The sequence below is a fragment of the Pseudorca crassidens genome, chromosome 13, assembly GCF_039906515.1.
Source record: "Pseudorca crassidens isolate mPseCra1 chromosome 13, mPseCra1.hap1, whole genome shotgun sequence".
Classification (NCBI taxonomy): Eukaryota; Metazoa; Chordata; class Mammalia; order Artiodactyla; family Delphinidae; genus Pseudorca; species Pseudorca crassidens.
In genome coordinates, this window is record NC_090308.1 from 28014090 (window position 1) to 28033752 (window position 19663).

General features: G+C 33.5%; 1 protein-coding gene across 8 annotated transcripts in view; it reads left to right on the plus strand.

Moving 5' to 3' along the window:
• Positions 1–19663, plus strand: part of HBS1L (HBS1 like translational GTPase) — an 80762-nt gene that overhangs the window by 49198 nt on the left and 11901 nt on the right. For 7 of the 8 annotated variants that reach the window (XM_067702030.1, XM_067702026.1, XM_067702023.1 and 4 more), the window contains 9 exons: positions 1532–1640; positions 6029–6291; positions 6763–6928; positions 9635–9752; positions 12334–12480; positions 14158–14232; positions 14953–15070; positions 15694–15762; positions 18519–18623. In XM_067702030.1, the coding sequence (XP_067558131.1) occupies positions 1532–1640; positions 6029–6291; positions 6763–6928; positions 9635–9752; positions 12334–12480; positions 14158–14232; positions 14953–15070; positions 15694–15762; positions 18519–18623 (1170 nt within the window). The remainder of the gene's footprint in view (positions 1–1531; positions 1641–6028; positions 6292–6762; positions 6929–9634; positions 9753–12333; positions 12481–14157; positions 14233–14952; positions 15071–15693; positions 15763–18518; positions 18624–19663) is intronic. The other variant, XM_067702025.1, reaches the window with a different exon arrangement.

The following is a 19663-nucleotide window of genomic DNA, read 5'->3' on the forward strand; positions in this document are numbered from 1 at the left end:
TTTTTGTAGGCTCACTGTCCTCTTTCTTGCTGTCCTCTATCTGTGATTAAAGGTTGAATTTCTTCCAAGGCTTTGTCCTGAGACCACTCCTTTTCTTACTCAGTATTCTCTCCCTTGGTGATCTCACTTATGTCAGTGCCTTCAACAACTAATTATGTGCTGATGAATCATAAATATATGCTCCAGCCCAGACTTCTCCTTTGAGTTTGACCCTTTGTTTTATCTTCTCCTCTCTTTCCCTTCCCCCCACTTTCTTACATCATTTTGTTGGCTTCCAGATGTGTTAGAAAAAGCATTAGGATCTTTGCTGTGGCTTAAAGGTCCTGCATTGCCTGGCCATTGCCCCCCTCTTCAGCTCCATTTAACTATGTTCCCTCTCCCCTCTGCTTTTACTCGCTCTGAAGGCCATGCTGCCTCCTACAGCAGGGCCCTCATACAGCTACTCTCTGTTTGGAATGCTCTTCCTTTCTGGGTAGTTTATTCTTGCTCATTTTTTGTGTCTTCACTTAACTCTCATTTTCCTATGGAAGCACTCTAATTCATGTGCCCTGTCACCAAATCTGATAGTACCGTATACAGATTATAACACTAATAACAGTCGTAATTTTATTTTTTGTGATCAGTTTTCTCCACTAGACTGTAAGCTCTCTCAGTACAAGGATTATGTCTGCTTTTGTTCACCACTATATTTCCAGCGTAGTGCTTGGCATATAGTAAGCAAATAGCAAACATTTTGAATGAATTATGTACATTAATTTATCTTTTCTAATTTTTAAAAGTAATTTCTGTATATATATTTACCAGTGTAGCAATGCGGTTTCCATAGTTTTATGTGGACCCAATCCTGATGGTACTCTTACTGAAAATAATAAAGATACATTCTGAAGAATTTCATATCTATTTTTTAAAGGATCAAATGCATAAAAGTCTTACTTTGATCTAGCTCGTAATTTATTCTCCTTCATGTTCTTAATTTACTTTTTCTATGTTGACTTCTTCCCCCGTATTCTGTGGAGATATCAAATATCTTACTAAGTCTAGTATTGTGAGCAAGTGAAATATATGCAGTATCTAGCACAATTCAGCAGACTCTCAACTTGCTCATCAGTTTGTAGGTATCACGATTAAAAATAGTTTAGCCATCTGCTAACTGACTGGACAATTTTAGTATTGTGAAAGGGTGTGGTAGGAGAGGGAGATACAGGGTCTAGGTATAATGTCAGAATGAGGCTCAATGCAGAAACCACCTTGTGACCTCTTAATACTGAAACTTAAGAGTCAGTTCAAAATTAGGAAGAGATTTGGTGGAGGTTAAGCACAGCAGAGTCCTGACAATGGGGGATTTCCCAGAATAAGGTGACAGAAGAATTTCTTTCAGCATTTTAAAATTTCGCTGAATATTTTTTAGAGAAAAAATACGTATAAAGATGTGATTCTGTGAAAATTACCATAATATGTATTTAATGTGTAATAAATATTTCTAGGAATCAATTTGAATTAACTAGACTTTTATATTTTACTCTTTCATTAGGAAAATCAATAGATTCCCAGTCATCTCGAAGTGAATCTGAAATTGTGCCAAAAGTTGCTAAAATGACTGTATCTGGAAAGAAGCAAACTATGGGATTTGAAGTGCCTGGGTAAGGTTTTTAACCCCTCCCCCCTTTTTTGAAATTAGTATTGTCTTCTTGTTAGACTGTAAGAAAGAGAATCTATTTCAATTTTGCATAATATAATCATTGAAGTATAATGGGTCCTCAGTATGGCATAGTACAAAGAAAAGGGGATGAGAAATTAAGCTTGATTCTAGACTTACCTATGTATATTAACCTACCTCACTGTCAATTTCCTTATACAAATTAAATATAGCTACTTTAACGTTAAAAACCTATGATTTTGTGAAATCTAGCACTGTGAGGTAGGGAATCCTTTGCCACTAGATGGTGTAAGCAAGCAGTGTTTGGGAATTAAATGTAGTTGGTGAATCAAGGAATCATTAATTAAAATTTTTTTACTATTATCTTTAAACTCTTTTAGATTTTCATACTGAATAAAATGGATCAGTATAACAAAGACAAAATATAAAATAAAACTTACCTAGAATTGCAAATATCTAGTGAGAAATGATAATAAGTCATACTTTAGTAGCACTCATTTATTCTTTCTTTTCACAGTCTTTAGGATTCTCTCAGGAGTTTTTATAGACAAGGAAAGTGGGTTGCTTGAGACATAACAGCACAGTTTAAAGACATTAACTTTAATTTTTTTTTTTTTTTTTGGCCGCACCGTGCAGCATGTGGGATCTTAGTTCCCCTAAAGACATTAACTTTAAACTTCTTTAAAAGTTTTCAGGTTTTTCAATCATTTCCTAAATCTATTATTTATAAATTATATATATTTTGTCTATCAGACACGAAACACTATTATCAAATATAAACAATAGAGGATTTTTTTTCCCCCAATTTCAGGAAATACAAACTCAGCAGCCATTTTTTTCTCCCTTACAACATTCTTTTATGTAAATTAATAGAAGTATCCATGAGTCTTGGTTGGGAAGAATGTTAATGATTACCTAGTTCATTTTTTTTGTTTTATTTTATAGAAGCAAGACTTTATTCATTAGATTTCAAATTTAGTGAGGGAAAGAAGTCCATATCTAGGACATAGTAGGCATTCAGTATATGTTAGTTAAATGAATGAATGAAAACGTTAATTTTTAATTTGAGTAACTTTAGCTCGTTAAAATAATTCTGAATCCTGATTCAGTAACAAAAAGCTCAATGTATGTCTTTTCTCTCTGAATGAAGGTTGGGTTGTAAGAATCATAAGTACCTTTTTTATTCTCATGTCTTGAGTGCCATTTAATCCTATTATGGAATTATTTTCATTGAGAGAGGAAAAAATAAATAGAATACACAATTCCTTGTTCTAAGGATTTTATAATCTTATGCAGAAGGTTTAGAAAGCAACATGCAGATGAGCATAGTACAAAGAAAAGGGAATGAGAAAATAGGCTTGATTCTAGACTTGTCTATGTATATTAATCTATATATTAGAAGTAAATGCATAGTTATCTATGTGAATATTTATAAAAATAATGGGTAATAAATGATCAAGAAAAAAATAAATAGTAAATATAAGTAAATAATTCTTAGAAACCCACCTCTATGCTTTACAAGTATAATGCAAGCGTTTCAAAATCTTACAAGACTATATGCTTCATGAGGACAGGGACCATTAATGTTCATCATCATATTCCTTTCGTAGAATAGTTGTTTAAATATTTATTGATCAGAGTCCTTGGAGAAATACATTTTATTTTAAAAATAAACCTGGAAATAATATAAAGGTAAAAGGCAGCCTGTGAGCCAATATTTTGATGTGGCCCTGTGGGAGACGTCATCAGAATGTGAAAGGTCTGCAAGTACAAATGGAGATACTCAGAATGCATATAGTTGCTCAAGGACCAAGCTATATTTACTTCAAATACTTTTATAGGATTTTGGGGGGACATTTATAGTAGAGATAATACTTAGGCTGTTGTTTTGATTTGGTCTCAAGAAAGCACAGAGAAACATAAACACTTTTGAGTCAAGATTTCAGCATCATAGATTTCTACATAGTGTGATTCCCAGTGGCAGCTTATAAAGAAAGAATAATGCATTTCTTAGAAGAAACTGAAACAGCAAACTTTTTCTTCACTAATAGTAAAGATAGTAAATATTTCTCTAGAAAGTGCAGTAAGTAAAAATCATTAGAACCTTGCATAGAGAACAAATAACTCTGTGCTTAACCTCTTCAATCTAAATTATTAGCTTTCCAGTATCATTTAAATAACTCTCAAAGAAAGATTAAGCCTCTAGATTCATGTAGAAATATTCCCACTCTTGGAAAGACGGTTTTAAAAAAAACAGACCGGTCACTTTAAAATAGTAGATAAGGTTACAAAATTATATCAGAAAGCACCTGAAAAAATATTCAACCAACCTATACTTTCTTTTGTACCAGTCAGTAATTATAATCCTGAACCCAGAATGGTCATTTTTAGATCTCATCTTTGAGATTTTTCAAAATCTTAAAACATTAGCTTTTACTTCATATTACGCAGGAGTTTTTACTAAGTACAGACTTTCGTCGATGCTTTTCTAATTACTTTGACCCTTTTCTCTAACATTGTACAGTTTAGTGAACTAATTTGCAGTTTGCCTAAAATTTACTTGAAGGGAATGTTATTATGAAAGTGAAAGAAAAGCAAACCTTTCATGTTACTGAATTGTAAATGAAATAATCGAGTCAGGCCATGTTTTGTGACGCTCTTCCTATCCTGAGCAGGGCTGCCTGGATGGGTGGATGAGCTGAGTTTCAGGCCTCAACCCACTGTGTCAGCCATAGCTGTTCTGCTTTTATCTGTTTTCCACGTTGGAGTTAGCGTGAGCTTTCCTTTGAAGAAAAGCCTCTGTCACTGAAAACAGAAAGATTTGCAGCCAGAGATTGTGATTTCTCTCAGGTCTGATCAGAACCACGTTCTGTGACGTGACTAGTCATTCTGGTTGAATACTTTCATTGTAATTTGTAGGGTTTTTTTTTACTCCCCTAAATGCAGAGTTATCATGTTTTTGTTTTAGAGAACTAGCTGTGGTCATTCAAATAAATGTTTGCAAATTATAGTTTAAATTTGATTTACTTAACTTGGTTGGACTCTTAAAAAAAAGAATGGGAACATTTTCCACATACTGATATTTTTTCCCTGTAGTTTGAGATGAAGCTAATCTGTCTAAGCAGTGTTAAAAAGTGAACACCAAAGTTGGTTAGTGGAGATTTGCAAAACCAAATAAAATGGGAATGAATATGAGGCTTTTAATGAAGTTGCAAATATAACGAATGTGATTTTTTCCTGAGGCATAGGAGGAAGGGTCAGTGTTGAGCACGTAAAAACACCCTGAGGGGGAACAATGAATCTGTTTTTGTTATTGTGGGCAAGAAGAAAATATTGGCAGATTCACTGTTCGTATACATTTCCATTAGCTGCAATCCTTAAGTTATTTTTGTAAACTGCTTTCTGTATGTAATTCTTCTCTGCCAGATCCACATTGAGTCACATGTAATTGGTTTCATTCTTAATAACTTGCAATTTAACCTGTTCTTTGTCCTAATTCTGTGTCCTAATTCTGTGAAAGAAAGGTAAGACAAATCGTAGTCTGGTTGATTAGATTACATCCTTTATAGCTATCCATGGCATAGCACTGTTATAGTTTCTATGGAGGATAGTCCAAGAACTATCGAAGAAATAAGATCAGTGTTTACTTTTGGAGGCAATGTCATTGTCAAGGAGGAAATAAGTTAAGCTAGATGGTATTGCTTCTACTTTACATATCTGAGTTCCTCAATAGATTGTAAGCTTTTGGGATCAGTTGATAACTTTTTCATTTCTTTATCTTTTCTTCTCAACATCAGTGCTAGTATATGTTAATATAGTTTTTAGTGAATCAAGTGTTTGTTGAATTAATGAATTAAAACTCTTTTGCCAAAAGTAATAAGAAAATGTACACATTTAGCAATATCTCCCTTAAGGATAGTGTTTGAGCAAAAAAAATTGTAAGTCTCTGTCTGGTTGGAGGAATGAGTTAGGGATAAAACTGATAAAGCTATTTTTTTAGTACTGATTTATCTCCAGGAACACAATGCCAATTTTTACAAAATATCTCCTTTATGCCATCTGTTTTGATAGGATTGTATGGCTAAGCTATGGGCTTACACATTGAATTTCAGTTATTTTATGGGATATTTTCTTCTTATCTTAGTTTTTGGTCGTCTGTTTTTCTCTTGGGATCTTCCATGTATGTATTTGTGTGGTTTGGGTCTAGCTACTTATCATTTCCACCTTAACAGACTCTAGCCACTTAGTGAAGATCATTTTTTGGTCTGCAAGTGTAAGGAATATGAAGAGACAACTTCCCTGCCCTTCTGACATTATAGGATATCAGTCGAATTGTTTTAAGCACTTTATTCCTATCTATGCTTTCTGTAGAGTAACTGCTGAAGAAAATGGTCATATTTTCCACACACCTCAAAAAGGACATTCTAGTGAAGATACCGGCCTTGTTTCTTCTGATGTACTTGAGACCGCTTCTAAATCAGCCCTTCCATCCCACACCATTCAAGCATCAGAAGAGCAGAGTTCAACACCGACACCAGTGAAAAAGTCTAGCAAGCTGAGGCAACAAATAGATATCAAAGCGGAGCTGGAAAAGCGGCAAGGAGGGAAGCAACTCCTCAACCTAGTGGTCATTGGTAATGCCCTTTGTTCCTCTGGATTGTCAGTCAACGGCTTAAGCCCAGAAACCTTCTAGTGGCAGCATGGAAACTCGTTCCACTCTGCATTTCTCTGTGGGTGTAAATAGACATGAAGCAAGGAGGCATTGCATCATAATGTCAAGTTTCCAAGGTCACTCTGGGTGAAATAATGCCAAGTCACTAAAGAGGTCATTAGACTTGGTTGTGGCATTTTCATTTTGTGAACATTTGAAAATTGCCTGTCTCATTGATAATCTTAATTTCCAGAAATAAAGGAAAATTTCCCCCCTTTAAAGAGACATGCTTTTTTCCCTCCATTTAGACATCTTAACTGTTATTTGATAAAAATTGGTATTTATTACTCTAAACACTGACATGAACTATTGAATTACATATTCCTGCAATGCCTCAATGTGAACAACATCTAGAAAATGTATCTAGTATTAATCCTCAATCAATTTTCCTTAGGTCATGTTGATGCTGGGAAAAGTACTCTGATGGGCCATTTGCTTTATCTTCTGGGTAATGTAAACAAAAGAACTATGCATAAGTATGAACAAGAGTCTAAAAAGGCTGGCAAATCTTCGTTTGCATATGCATGGGTCTTGGATGAGACTGGCGAAGAAAGGGAAAGGTAGGCACTATATTTCAAAATTTTCATTCTGAAATGGTATATAGTCTTTTAAATAAGTATGTAAATATGTTGAATATGCATGAAACAAAGCATGAAATATTTTAGAGACTATTTTTAGAAAAAAGTTTTCAATTATCAGGGAAATGTTTTTATTGTAGTTTTCATTGTAGTCTACATACATTTTTTACTCTTCCAAATTCTATGAAAATAGTTTAAAAAATGTTTATTAAAAATTTTTTTTAAAAGCAGAGAAAAAGGCAGTAAAAACCCTTAGCTAATTATTCTGTGGGAGAAGTTTCGGTTGTCACTTCCCTGAGTATATGTCAAATTGTCTTGATTTTGAATGAAAATTATGAGCAAGACTCTTAATTTAAAATTAATATATATAATGTTAATATACATAAGATTATTATATCAGGTTATAAAGGAAAGGTAACTTTTTGTAGTAAACTGTCTTCTGTCTAGAATCAAAATGACCGGTAAATTCAAATTACCAGGCTTAATTCATCTTTATACTTTCTGTACTATGCTTTTATGAGACAGAGTCAACAAACAAGTAATTAAACCTGTCTCCTACCAGGTAGATCTAATCCATTTGGTTACTTCTGTATGTGTTACTGTGTTCAATGCTAACTTTGGTGAGATTTTAGGAGAATATAGATATTCATATACCTCTGGCCAAAGTATTTCTTTTGAAGTCTTTTTAGATATTTCATGTTAGAACTGGTAGGGATGGGGAAGCCAATGGCACCTTTGTCAGGAAAGAAAGAGGACACTTATAATTAAGTGAAATGGCAAATATACCTACTGTCTCAAAATAATAAAGACTGAAGCCCTCTGAAAATCCTGAATCAACAAAGAAGTTACTCTGTTCTCTGATGTCTTCATTCTGAATATGATTAGAGAACATATTTGGATTTTCATACTTTTTAAAAGTATGTTTATTTTCTTGGAGTATTGATATAAGATAATTCTCAATAAAGCAGGTCACAATATTCCTTAGCTCTTCTGGTAAATAGAATTTTATATCATAGTGGTTTCAGTTTTATTTTGTTTTTTTCTTGTAGGTGTCTTTCTTATTCTTCATAGTATCACAAGCTTATTTTACAACCTAGTAAGAAAAAATAGTTGGACAGTTACACATTTTGGGAAAATGAATATTGGAAAACAGAATTTTGTATGATATCAGTATTAGAAGACTAAATTTCCACCTATCAGCTTATTAAGCAGATTATTGACATATGGCTTTTTAGTTTTTTTGTACTATCTATTAAGTAGGTAAAGAGATTGAGGACAGTATAATTAAGTTAGAATGGCTTTGTTTGAATTTACTTCATGTGTGAGTTGAGCAGGCAAGTAAGCTAATAATCTATCTCCTAGAATAATTAATAATTTTAGTGTTTTTTTAACAATAAATCTGCTAGTTGGCTGTCATATTTTTGCTGCTGGTAGTTTTCTGTTGCTCAGCATGCTACAATTTTTAGAATATTCCTTTATTCTGTAGGTAGCAGAAGCTTCCATATACATAATGGGAGTTTTAATTCACCACTATATATTCCTTAGTAGCATTTCAAAAATACAGTGAATTGCTTATCCTACCATGTTAAATATTTATAAATCCTCTGTTCTGCTCATGTGTTGGACAGAAATTAGTAGCCTGAGTGACATTTTCATATCCTCTCAGTTACAAATGCAGAGCAGAGCTGGGTCAAAAGAGTATGGTCAAAGCAGTCCAGGGAGGAGCTCAGACTCAGTCTTGGTTCATCACTATTCTCAGGCACTTACTTGGGGATTATTAAAGAGAATTAAGTATCATTTTTGCAAACTCAAATGGCCCATGGTTTCGGATTAAACTAGAATAACTTGACTAAGGAGACCCACAGTTACCTGACTGCTAGGGTGAACACATAATTTACCATTATAATTGTTGGGACACTTTGGTAGTAGAAGGGAGTGCTCATTCCTTACTATGGACTATCCTGGGCAAACCAGGATGAATAATTACCTAGTTTATTGCCCATGTGATTTCCCTTTTTAAATTCCTGCAGTCTAGAAAGACTTGCTACTTTTGTAGACCCTCCTGGGCTTCCTTATATCTGAATCTATGTTTTTGTGGCTAAGAAGAGGCACTGTGTTGGACTCCAAGAGGATGACATGGGATGTAAAACCACTACTGTCCCTGTCTCTCAATTGTTAAAAAATTGTTCATCTCCTTTGATATTTCCTGTTTGCTAAATGTGTAACATACTGACCAGCCTTACAAATGAAAGTTTTATAAGTTTATTTCTATAATTAGTGAAGCATAAATGTAAGAAAATGAGGAAAGGTACATCCTGATAGTGGTCATTCTTCATTTTTATCTTTTCTCATCTGCAGTATTTATTGTTTCCCACTCCAGATATGTCCCTATATATCTTTCTTTGTTCACAATCTGTACTGCTTCTTACTGAAAAAAAAAAGGAAATGGGAAGCATCAATCATTTTGATTAAGCTCTTGTTGTATCCAAACCTTGTTTTAAAGCCATACCAGTGTAATCTGTTACAGCAGAAATTCCAGATAGCCTAATTATTCAAAATAATAGACTATATAATAGAATTCCCATTATTACTTAAGAATTTAGACTGTCATTTCACCTATATTATTAAATAATCCATAACACTGATTATCTCTATGGTGCATTCTAACCATTTTATGTTTTCTTTAAGGGGAGTAACAATGGATGTTGGTATGACAAAGTTTGAGACCAAAACCAAAGTTATTATATTAATGGATGCTCCAGGCCATAAGGATTTCATTCCAAATATGATTACAGGAGCAGCCCAGGTACCAGATATTTTCTTAACCAAAGTACACTGATTGTACATAAAATTTCCTGATGCTGAGGTTATAATGCTAGGATTATAACTTTTAAAATATTAAAATTTTAACTTTTTAAAAAATTTGAAAAAAAATAGAGAAATGTATTTTTCATGATCTCTATTGGTGCTTTATAAAACCTTTTTTAATTTATTACAAAGAAGCAAAGGTATAAAAGCTACAAATTTCTTTGTAGTAAAAATAATGGTAAGGGCTCAATGAGGCATAGCTTTATAATTCATTTATTACTAAGTTGGAGTGAATATTTCAACATCTGCCTTTTTACTATATTTATATTCAAGTCATATATCTTTTTAAAGAGCTAATTTATGCAGAAATAGTGAAGCTTGGGAGTCTTCCCCCTGTGGTTTATTTGCTTTCTTAAGATTAAAAAACCATTGCAATTTGTAAGCTTACATGATTCTTAATGAGGATACTGAAAAAACCAAAGATAATAACTTTAAATAATTAAAACAATGCAAATAGCACTACACATATAGGACATTGATTTCTTCTATAATAGATGACTACTGGAAAATATGGAGAGTTCAGAAGTTTGTGTCACTTGGCAAAAGTGTTCAATGATTGACCGTTTTCTGAGTTCTTCCACCCATTTAAAGGGAATGTTTATCAACAAATGTTATGAGCATGTCAACCTAAAAAGGATGTTATATGAATAAATTAGAATATATTTGAAGATAAATAAGGAAGTATTTGATTCTATTTAAGGAAGTTGACATATAATTTCAGAATATTAATTTACAGTCCATGGACTGAATGAGATAATGAAGATTGAAAAGTAATAATTATCACGTTGATTGACTACTGAATACAGGCCAGACTCTGTACTAGGTATTTTGCATGCATTTAGTTTAATCTAATCCTTGTAACAATTCTGTGAAATACATATTAGCCCCATTTTAAATTGATATACTTCTCATTGCATTTACCAAAGGGTATATTTTTCTTTGTTTCCTTATGTGTATGTGTGTGTACGTATGTATGTATGTGTGTGTGTGTATGTATGTGTGTGTATGTGTGTGTATGTATATATGTTTTCATTCAGTGAAAACTTACTGAATGTGCCAAGCACAATGGTAGGCAGTGTGGAGATATGATGGACTACAAAGCACATTTTGATAGTTTAATGGGAGAGGCAAACACCAGAACATACAATGACACTGAAATGTTTTTTAATCCTAGAATCTTAGAGTCCGGAGTAATCATAAAGAACATTTACTCCAAACTCCTGATGGAATTAGGGTAGGAAAGGATTTTAGAGATTATTTAATTGAATTCCATTATAAGACAAATGAAGAAATAGGCTCAAAGATATTAAGTAACGTACCCAGTGTATGAGGTACTGTGGTAGGCTTTTCTGGATACAGAGATACATATAGCACATGTTGCCTCTCCTCAAGGAAATCACAGTGTAGAAAGGTAAGACATGTAACAATGAAAGGCTAACACAGATGTACTACAAGAAGAATATACACAGTATACATGATGGATGAGGAGAGATCGCTTTTTACCACTGAAAAGGCTTCCTTGAAAATGTATAGCCATTTAAGCTCCCAAAGACAAGCTGTTGCTTAGAAAGAATAGAGAAATTGCCCAGTAATGTTTTTTGAGATGTTAATAGGAAAGAGGATCAGGAAGGATACTTACTGACTTAGGTATCTTAATACCATTTCAATGACTTTCAATTTTTAATCTAAAAAAGTAAATATAATTTGACAGTTATTAGCAAAACCTGATGAGAAGGAGATTTACAGTCATTGAGCCTAGGATTTGGATGGTCAGGGCTTTAAGTAAACTACATTTATCCCCCAGTGTTTCTGTGAGGTGAGATAGCTGTCTATTTGCCTGAGGTGTGAGACCTGCTAGTGACTACACATGAGTGAAAGAGCCAATTTTCACATTGATTGCTTTAGTTTGTGCTCTTAACTAAGAATCCTTGATCAAAAGAACTGGATCTCATTGAAGAAATTAGGAGTTTAACATTAGAAGTCATGAAGGATTGGGTATGAATGATGCACTTAAGAGTAGATATAAAGCAGAAGGAATATTTGGGTAAGAATTAAAGGAAAAAGAATAGAAATAATAGTGTAAATTGCCCCCACCAAAGTATGTACATGATACTTCTGATTTAAATTATAAAGTTCTGTTGTATCCCGAACAAAGTACCTGATAAATTCTTTACTTACTTTATGATCATTTTATTTCCTATTATGGTGTGGATTATATGATGACATGTGAAAATCTTTAAAAACTGATAGCAGAAACATAACCCCTTTGCCTGGTTATAATAATTATTATGTAATCAAATATGGGAATTTTTACTTTTTTATGTCATTATTTTTTTGGCACATGCTCGTGCCAAAATTTTAATCCATTTGTGTAATTCCTTTGATTTGCTTTGTGTTTGGTGTCAGGTTGGAGTCTGCCTTTAAAATCTCACCCACACAACTAATTTAATAATCTGTCCTTTGAATTAAAATGCTGTGACATTATTTGCTGTTTTGATTGTTATTTTTTTCTTTTTTAGGCAGATGTAGCAGTTTTAGTTGTAGATGCCAGCAGGGGAGAGTTTGAAGCTGGATTTGAGACTGGGGGACAAACACGAGAACATGGCCTCTTGGTTCGTTCTCTGGGAGTGACCCAGCTTGCAGTTGCAGTCAATAAAATGGATCAGGTATTTAAAGGCTTCTTGAAAATTCGTTTTCCATGGTAGTTAAGATGATGTTCTGCCGTACTGATGACCTCAGGTGTGACTAGTATACATTTTCTTAGTCCAGTTGTCATATTTTAAAAAATAAATTCATGATGCTAATAGTAAATAAATGAGGTATTAGTAATTTTTAAGCAAGAAGATAAATTCTCACTTTCAGAATTAATTTATAAATCTTAAAGTCATTTTAAGTTATAAAAATGCATATTTATTTTAGTATAAAGAAAACCTGAAATAACCTATATTTCTAACTCCCCCGCCCAATTTTTAACTTTTCATTTTGTACTTCCATCCAATTTATTTTTACACGTAAAAATCTTTTTTTAATAATATTGGGTTCTAGTCTGTTTCATTATCTACTGTTTCAAAAAATTGACAATATTCTTGTTCATGTTTCCAAGTAATTAATAATTTTTATGCAAAGAGGCAAAGAGGTAGTTTTTATAGCTTTATTCTAGTGTATTTTAAAGATACACTAACATTTATTCAGACAGTCCCCTACTTTTGAATATTTCCAGTTTTGTGTATGTGTGTGTTTAGAAATAGTCTATTCTATGGAAATTTCTGGGCCTAAGGATATAAATATATATTTTAAGACTTGCTGTACATGATGAAAATACCTTTGAGAAAAGTTCTAGTTATTTACTTCTATATGATGTGTTCACTTCCCCAAATTCTCATCAACACTGCTGTTATTAAAAGATTGTATTCCAATTTGATATATAAAACATGATTTTTCTTCTTTAAACTTACTCTTCTATGAATGGTCATAATATTTAAATATACCTTGTATATTATCATTTGTATTTTTTCTTTTGGAATTTATGTAGTTTGCTCATTTTTGAAACTTTAAAAAAATCAATTTGTAAGCTTAATTTAAAGATATTACTATTTCCTTTTGATTTCTTTCATTATGCTTAGGTATTTTCTTACCCTGGGATCAAATTCATATTCACCTAAGTTTTTCTACATGCTCTTTTATAGTATCATTATTACATATACCTTTTATTTTTTCCCAGTACTTTAGTATGTAAATTTTCAGACATAAAGAAAAGTTGAAAGAATGTTACAGTAACACCCATATTATACCTGCTACATAATATTCTGCCACTTGCTTTATCTCATTTTTGTCTATCTACCCCTGTATCCATCCATTTATCTATCTTATTTTGACATGAATTTCCATGTAAGTTACAAGTTACAGACAGTGTTACATTTACTCCTAAATACTATAGCATGGGAATGGTTATCTAGAGTTCATATTACATATACATACACTAAGATGTCTCTTTGACTTGGGGGGGGTGTCAGTAATTTTATTTTATTTCAGCAGTTGGTCCAGGCACAATTTAATAAGTTATTCACTTTTTCTCCCCACATTTGAAGTCACTTTTAGCATATCCAAAAAATTCTATAAACATTGGAGTTTGTTTCCAACCTTTCTGTTGTAAGAAAATTTACTTTTAGATCATATTAATAGTAAGATCTGACATTGTGAGCTTTAATTTTAATAGATTTCATATTTAATAGATTTTATAATTTTATAGTCTTGACTGTTTATATTTTATTGCAAAAATTTTAATTTTTTATATATAGCATGGTCTGAAGCATAGTTTTAAAAATAAATTGGATCTTTATCAGGTTAATTGGCAACAAGAAAGGTTTCAAGAGATTACTGGAAAACTTGGGCACTTTCTTAAGCAAGCAGGTTTTAAGGTAAGATAATTTTAAATTTATTTGGGTACTTTCCTTAAGTCTCATCTTACTGATATGAGAGAAAAAACTACTTTGCTATTCTTGTTCAGTATTTTAATTCTTTTTGTTTTTATTTCTCCCTGATATTATGTATGTCTTACATTCTTTGGATTACTTTGTTTGTTTGTTTGTTTGTTTGACTGACCGTTTATTGCCATGCCATGCGTGGCATGCAGGATCTTAGTTCCCCAACCAGGGATCCCTGCAGTGGGAGCGCAGAGCCCTAATCGCTGGACTGCCTGGGAATTCCCTGGATTACTTCATTTTAGAAAATTGCATACATTTTATAAATTGGCTTGGATCTAGTATAAGTAGAAGACTTTTTCTCCACCTATTAAATTAGATGTATAGGTTTAGGGAGGTCACAGAGGAATGTGGAAACTAGTAGAGAGAAATTTCTCCAGCAAAAATGTGAAATATGCCTACGTTACTAGGTAAAAATGCTTGAGTGTTTTGGAAACACTCAATGCTTAATGCTTGTAAGTTTCCCTCCCACAAAATCAAGAAAGTTGAAAACTGTTGTATCAGATAACTTCAGGGCAGTAGTTCTCTGATTTCTATTACTTTTTAAAAAGTACACTGTTGCTTTTGCAAACTTGGTACAGTTATGCTAATAGTGAACCTTTTAATTTTTTAAAAACAATGTTGTATTGAGTTTCATATGTTCAATCTTTTTTATAGGAAAGTGATGTAGCTTTTATCCCTACAAGTGGTCTCAGTGGTGAAAATCTAATCACAAGATCTCAGTCAAGTGAACTTACAAAATGGTATAAAGGACTATGTTTATTAGAACAAATTGGTAAGAATACTGCCATATTAATTTTAATGCATTATGAACTTGATATTAATTATTATTTAGAGTTCTTTATGGGGGACAGTGATATGTGTGAAAAAGCATAGGATTTGTAGTCAGAGGAGCTAGGTCACCGATTTTGAAATTATATGCAATATTTAAACTGATGCTAAATTTTTCTTGTTTAATTAATGCCTGCCCTACCTACCTCACAGACTGTTGTGACATTAATGAGAAAACACATGTGAAAACATTTTATAAACTAGAGTATTATATGAATCACAGTCAATTTGCTGTTAGTTTTTATTAAACAATTATTTTCTGAGAGACATGGGAGTATAGTGGACTCATTGGACATGAGTCAAAAATTACTTTAGGGCTTCCCTGGTGGCGCAGTGGTTGAGAGTCCGCCTGCCGATGCAGGGGACACGGGTTCGTGCCCCAGTCCAGGAAGATCCCACATGCCGCGGAGCGGCTAGGCCTGTGAGCCATGGCCGCTGAGCCTGTGTGTCCAGAGCCTGTGCTCCGCAATGGGAAAGGCCACAACAGTGAGAGGCCTGCGTACCGCAAAAAAAAAAAAAAAAAAATTACTTTAAAATTAAACCTTGCCATTTTACCATTTTTTCCAGATTCCTTCAAGCCTCCTCAAAGATCTGTTGACAAGCCTTTCAGATTATGTGTATCTGATGTTTTCAAAGGTAAGTGCTACCTCTATTGGCCTACTTCAGTATGGTCCCTGCCTTTCCATTCACTCCTGACCTCTTTTGTTGGACAAAATTATTATGTTGTCTTCAGATTCTTCCTTCTTTATGCCAGTGGTATACAATTATAGTTACTTAACACCCCTGCCTAGAAGAATCTTCAATTTACTTACCATTTCCCCATCTCATACTCACCTTCCAAGTATAAAAAAACCCTGACCCTTTATCTGTCTAGCCTCATAGTTTTTTTCTCCCGTTGGATTCCTTTAGTTTCTGTATCCTTCAACTGAACTGGATCATTCAGTATTTCCTAATCACATAGGGTTTTTATTGCCACTATGTCTACCCATGTTGTGCTCTTCTCTCTCTTTACTTGTCCATTTCCTACCCATATATAGCAGTCTGGGTCAGGAAATAGACACCACACATATGTAAAATGGGAAGTTTAATATCAAGGATTATTAATATATTAAAAAGAGTGACTATAAGATACAAGGGCACTACATGGTACCCTAGGGCTGAGGAAGAGAACCCAAGGAAGGACAAACCCAGAAGAGGTGTTGTAGGAGGTGTATTAAATACCTAAGAATACATCCAGTTTAATGTGTACAAGGCCCTACACAGAAAAATATAAAATGGAAATGGAATAAAAGGTCTTAATAAATAAAAGGATGTAACTTATTATTCCAATATATAACTTATATATTGGAATAATCGGTATGGTAAAGATGTCAGCTGCTCCCCAAGTCTCCATTATCACAGAGCAGGAAGTAGAGAGTAGATTTGGAACTGAGCAGCAATAAATTGATAATTCTGGGGTGATAATTGAGGTCACCCACACACATACCCTAAGGTGTTGCTCTGTGTTCTCTGTATCCTCTGTCACTGCATTTTTCATGCAGTTTTATAATTGTTCCTGTGCTGTTTATTTCACTTAGATTGTGAACTCCTTGAGGGCAAGTACTGTCACTTCTATATCCATATTTGCAAGACCTAGCTCAGTGCCTGGCGTATAAAACATACTTAATAAATGTTGTTTAATAAATGAATAAATGAAGGTGCTTCACAAAAATCATTCAATGAAATTGAAATTTATTATTATCATTTTCCAGCATTCTAGTAGAAGAGGAAGTACGGTAATTCTTTTCAAAATGCTTATTATCTATTTAAAATATAAGAGGTGCTTAATTTTCTTTTTGATTAATAGGGTTTGCTGACTCTACTTGTTTACCTCTTCTTTCTTCAGGCAGCTTCCTGGCTTCTGCCTGCATTACTTGCCTCAATCTCAGTTCCCGCTGAGATTATCAAATGAACTCTTGGTTGCCAACGTCAGTACACATTTTTCAGTTCTATCTTACTTCCATCTTACTTGAATTTGGCATTACTTCTGAGGCTTGTAGCCACATCCACCTTGAAACTTTTCCCCCTTGGTTTCTGTGACCGACTTTCTCCTGCTCTTCTGTTCCTTTCACCTCTCTGTATCCTCTCTGTGGGCTCCTCTTTCCCTGTCTGTCACTTCAGTCCTCTTGTTCTGTCACTTCAGTCCTCTTCTTATTCTACATGCTCCCTTTGGACCGACATCCATGATTTCATCTATCTCCTGCATCTTGATGCTTCCCAAATCTCCAACCCAGACCTGTTCTCACTCTGCAGATACATCTGCTAACTGCTGCTGGGCATCTCCACAGGGAGTGTGCTCCCAGGGTACCATTCTCATGGGTTTGGTGTGATTGGTGCCCCCCTGAATGCATCTTCTCCATCTGTATGTCTTGCAGATACTTCAAATTCACCAAGGCTAAAATGGATCTTGTTCTTTAATTTTCTATCTCACAGTTAATGCGCATCTCAGATTTTTCTGTTTTTGCGATTATCCCCCATTTACCTTATCACCTTAAATCTGTCATACCTTATTCTCAAATTCTTGAGTTTCTTCCCTTTCTGTAGTCCATGTATGCATTTCAATCAACCTCCCCATCTCTCTGACACAGAAACACCATCATGTCACTTTTCCATTCACAATTCTTTTCTGGTTTCCCGTTACTTAACTGAGGATGAAATTCAAGCCCTAAGTGTGATTTATGAGGCCCCGTTATTATTTGTCCCATGTCTACCTCTTTTGCCTCCTGTCTTGCCCTTTCCCTCATTATTCCAAATGGTCCCCATATAAATTCCATATAAATGACACATGGGTCTTAGCACGTCCCACATTTGGTTATGACTGTGCCTTTGCACGTGCACACAAACTATCTGGTAAACTCCTGTTCCTTCTTCTAAGTGCCTTGCTAAAGTGTAGTCATTCCCCATCATCATGGATTCTTTGATGAACCTTGTTTTTTTTCCATTGCACATTATAAATAACATTTGTCTCAGGACAATGTAATTGTTTTTGCCTTTCTCTTCACTAGTGTAAACTCCTTGTAGGTAGGGGCTTATATTTTCATCTCTTTATTCCCAGAGTTTAGCACTGTGCCTGGTACTTAGTAAGTATTCAATAAATTTCATTTCAATAAAATTGAAAAAGGAATGAATTCCCACTTTTTCTAATATAAATATTTTTATTTATAAGAAAATCAAGAGTAGAATGTGGTGTGTCATATTTAGTAGATATATTAAAAATTCTGAAATGATCATTGCTTAATGTTCATTGAACTACTAGTTTTATATAACTACTAGGAAACTTAGTATAGCTAGCAGTATTAAACATAGATGATATTGTTATGTGAACCATTATAAAATTTTGGCATGTTTTGTAGATCAAGGATCTGGATTTTGTGTAACTGGTAAAATTGAAGCTGGTTATATCCAAACTGGTGACCGACTACTAGCAATGCCTCCTAATGAAACTTGTACTGCAAAAGGTATTCCTCTGCAAGATTCTTTTGTTAAATAACCCTTAAGTTGAGACAGCGGATTTTTAAAAGTAGTTTAGTTATTAACTCCAGAGTAAATAACCTCTTACTGAAATTGTAACTGACTGTCAAAATGATACTAACTGTTGAAGGTAAAAATGTGAAACATTAAACGATTTTTTTCTGTTGTGACTATGTGTGTATAAATGTACATATAACATTCTAACTGTGGTAGCATTTTTTTTTCTTTTTTTTGACATTGATTCAAGAAGGCTGGCTAGGATTGACCCAGATGTATAGACACCTGTCAGATACATTTAAAATAGTATTCAGTAGCAGAAATTAAGTCTGACCCCATCCTGGCACTAAATAGTCAATGGCAAAGCAGAGTGCTACAGTCTGTTGTTTTGAAATGTGTATTTCAGAATTACTATAAGTTAACAACCTAGATCATGTTTATACCAGAAGAAATTTTTCACAGGAAGACTTAAGAAAATAAGATGCAAATGGAGAGAATCCTAATGTTGAAAAGAGAAATTGAGCTAGTTTTAAGTGCCGCAGTTATTGCTTTTGCATGTATATGACCTTTCATAATAGCTCATAACTGTTTCTATCTTCTGATCATTTGACCTTACCTGTATACATGTTCTTCTTTTTTGAATTCTGCTTAAAAGTTTATAATTCTGCACTTACCTTATTCTAGCTTCCAACTAAACTTCTGACTTCAACATAAAACTGAAGATCTGTTTTATACTATAAAGTAAACTTGCAAACAAAAGGTCTGTGGAAAATGATTCTTTTTTAAAAAGTGTATATTATTTTTATCAAACAAAATTTTCTTGATCTCTAAGCAAGTAGAAAGAAAAAGGTTAAATGGAAGTAACTTGGCTTTCATTCCCTTATTCATCTTTAAATTTAGGTTAAATTATCTCTGCTGTTGTTTCTTAAAGTGATCAAGAGCTGCAATACTATTGAAATACAAATTTCTTTATATGTTAAAGACCTTTTTGAGAATAGGAAATTTTTTTTAATATAATCAGACATGAATT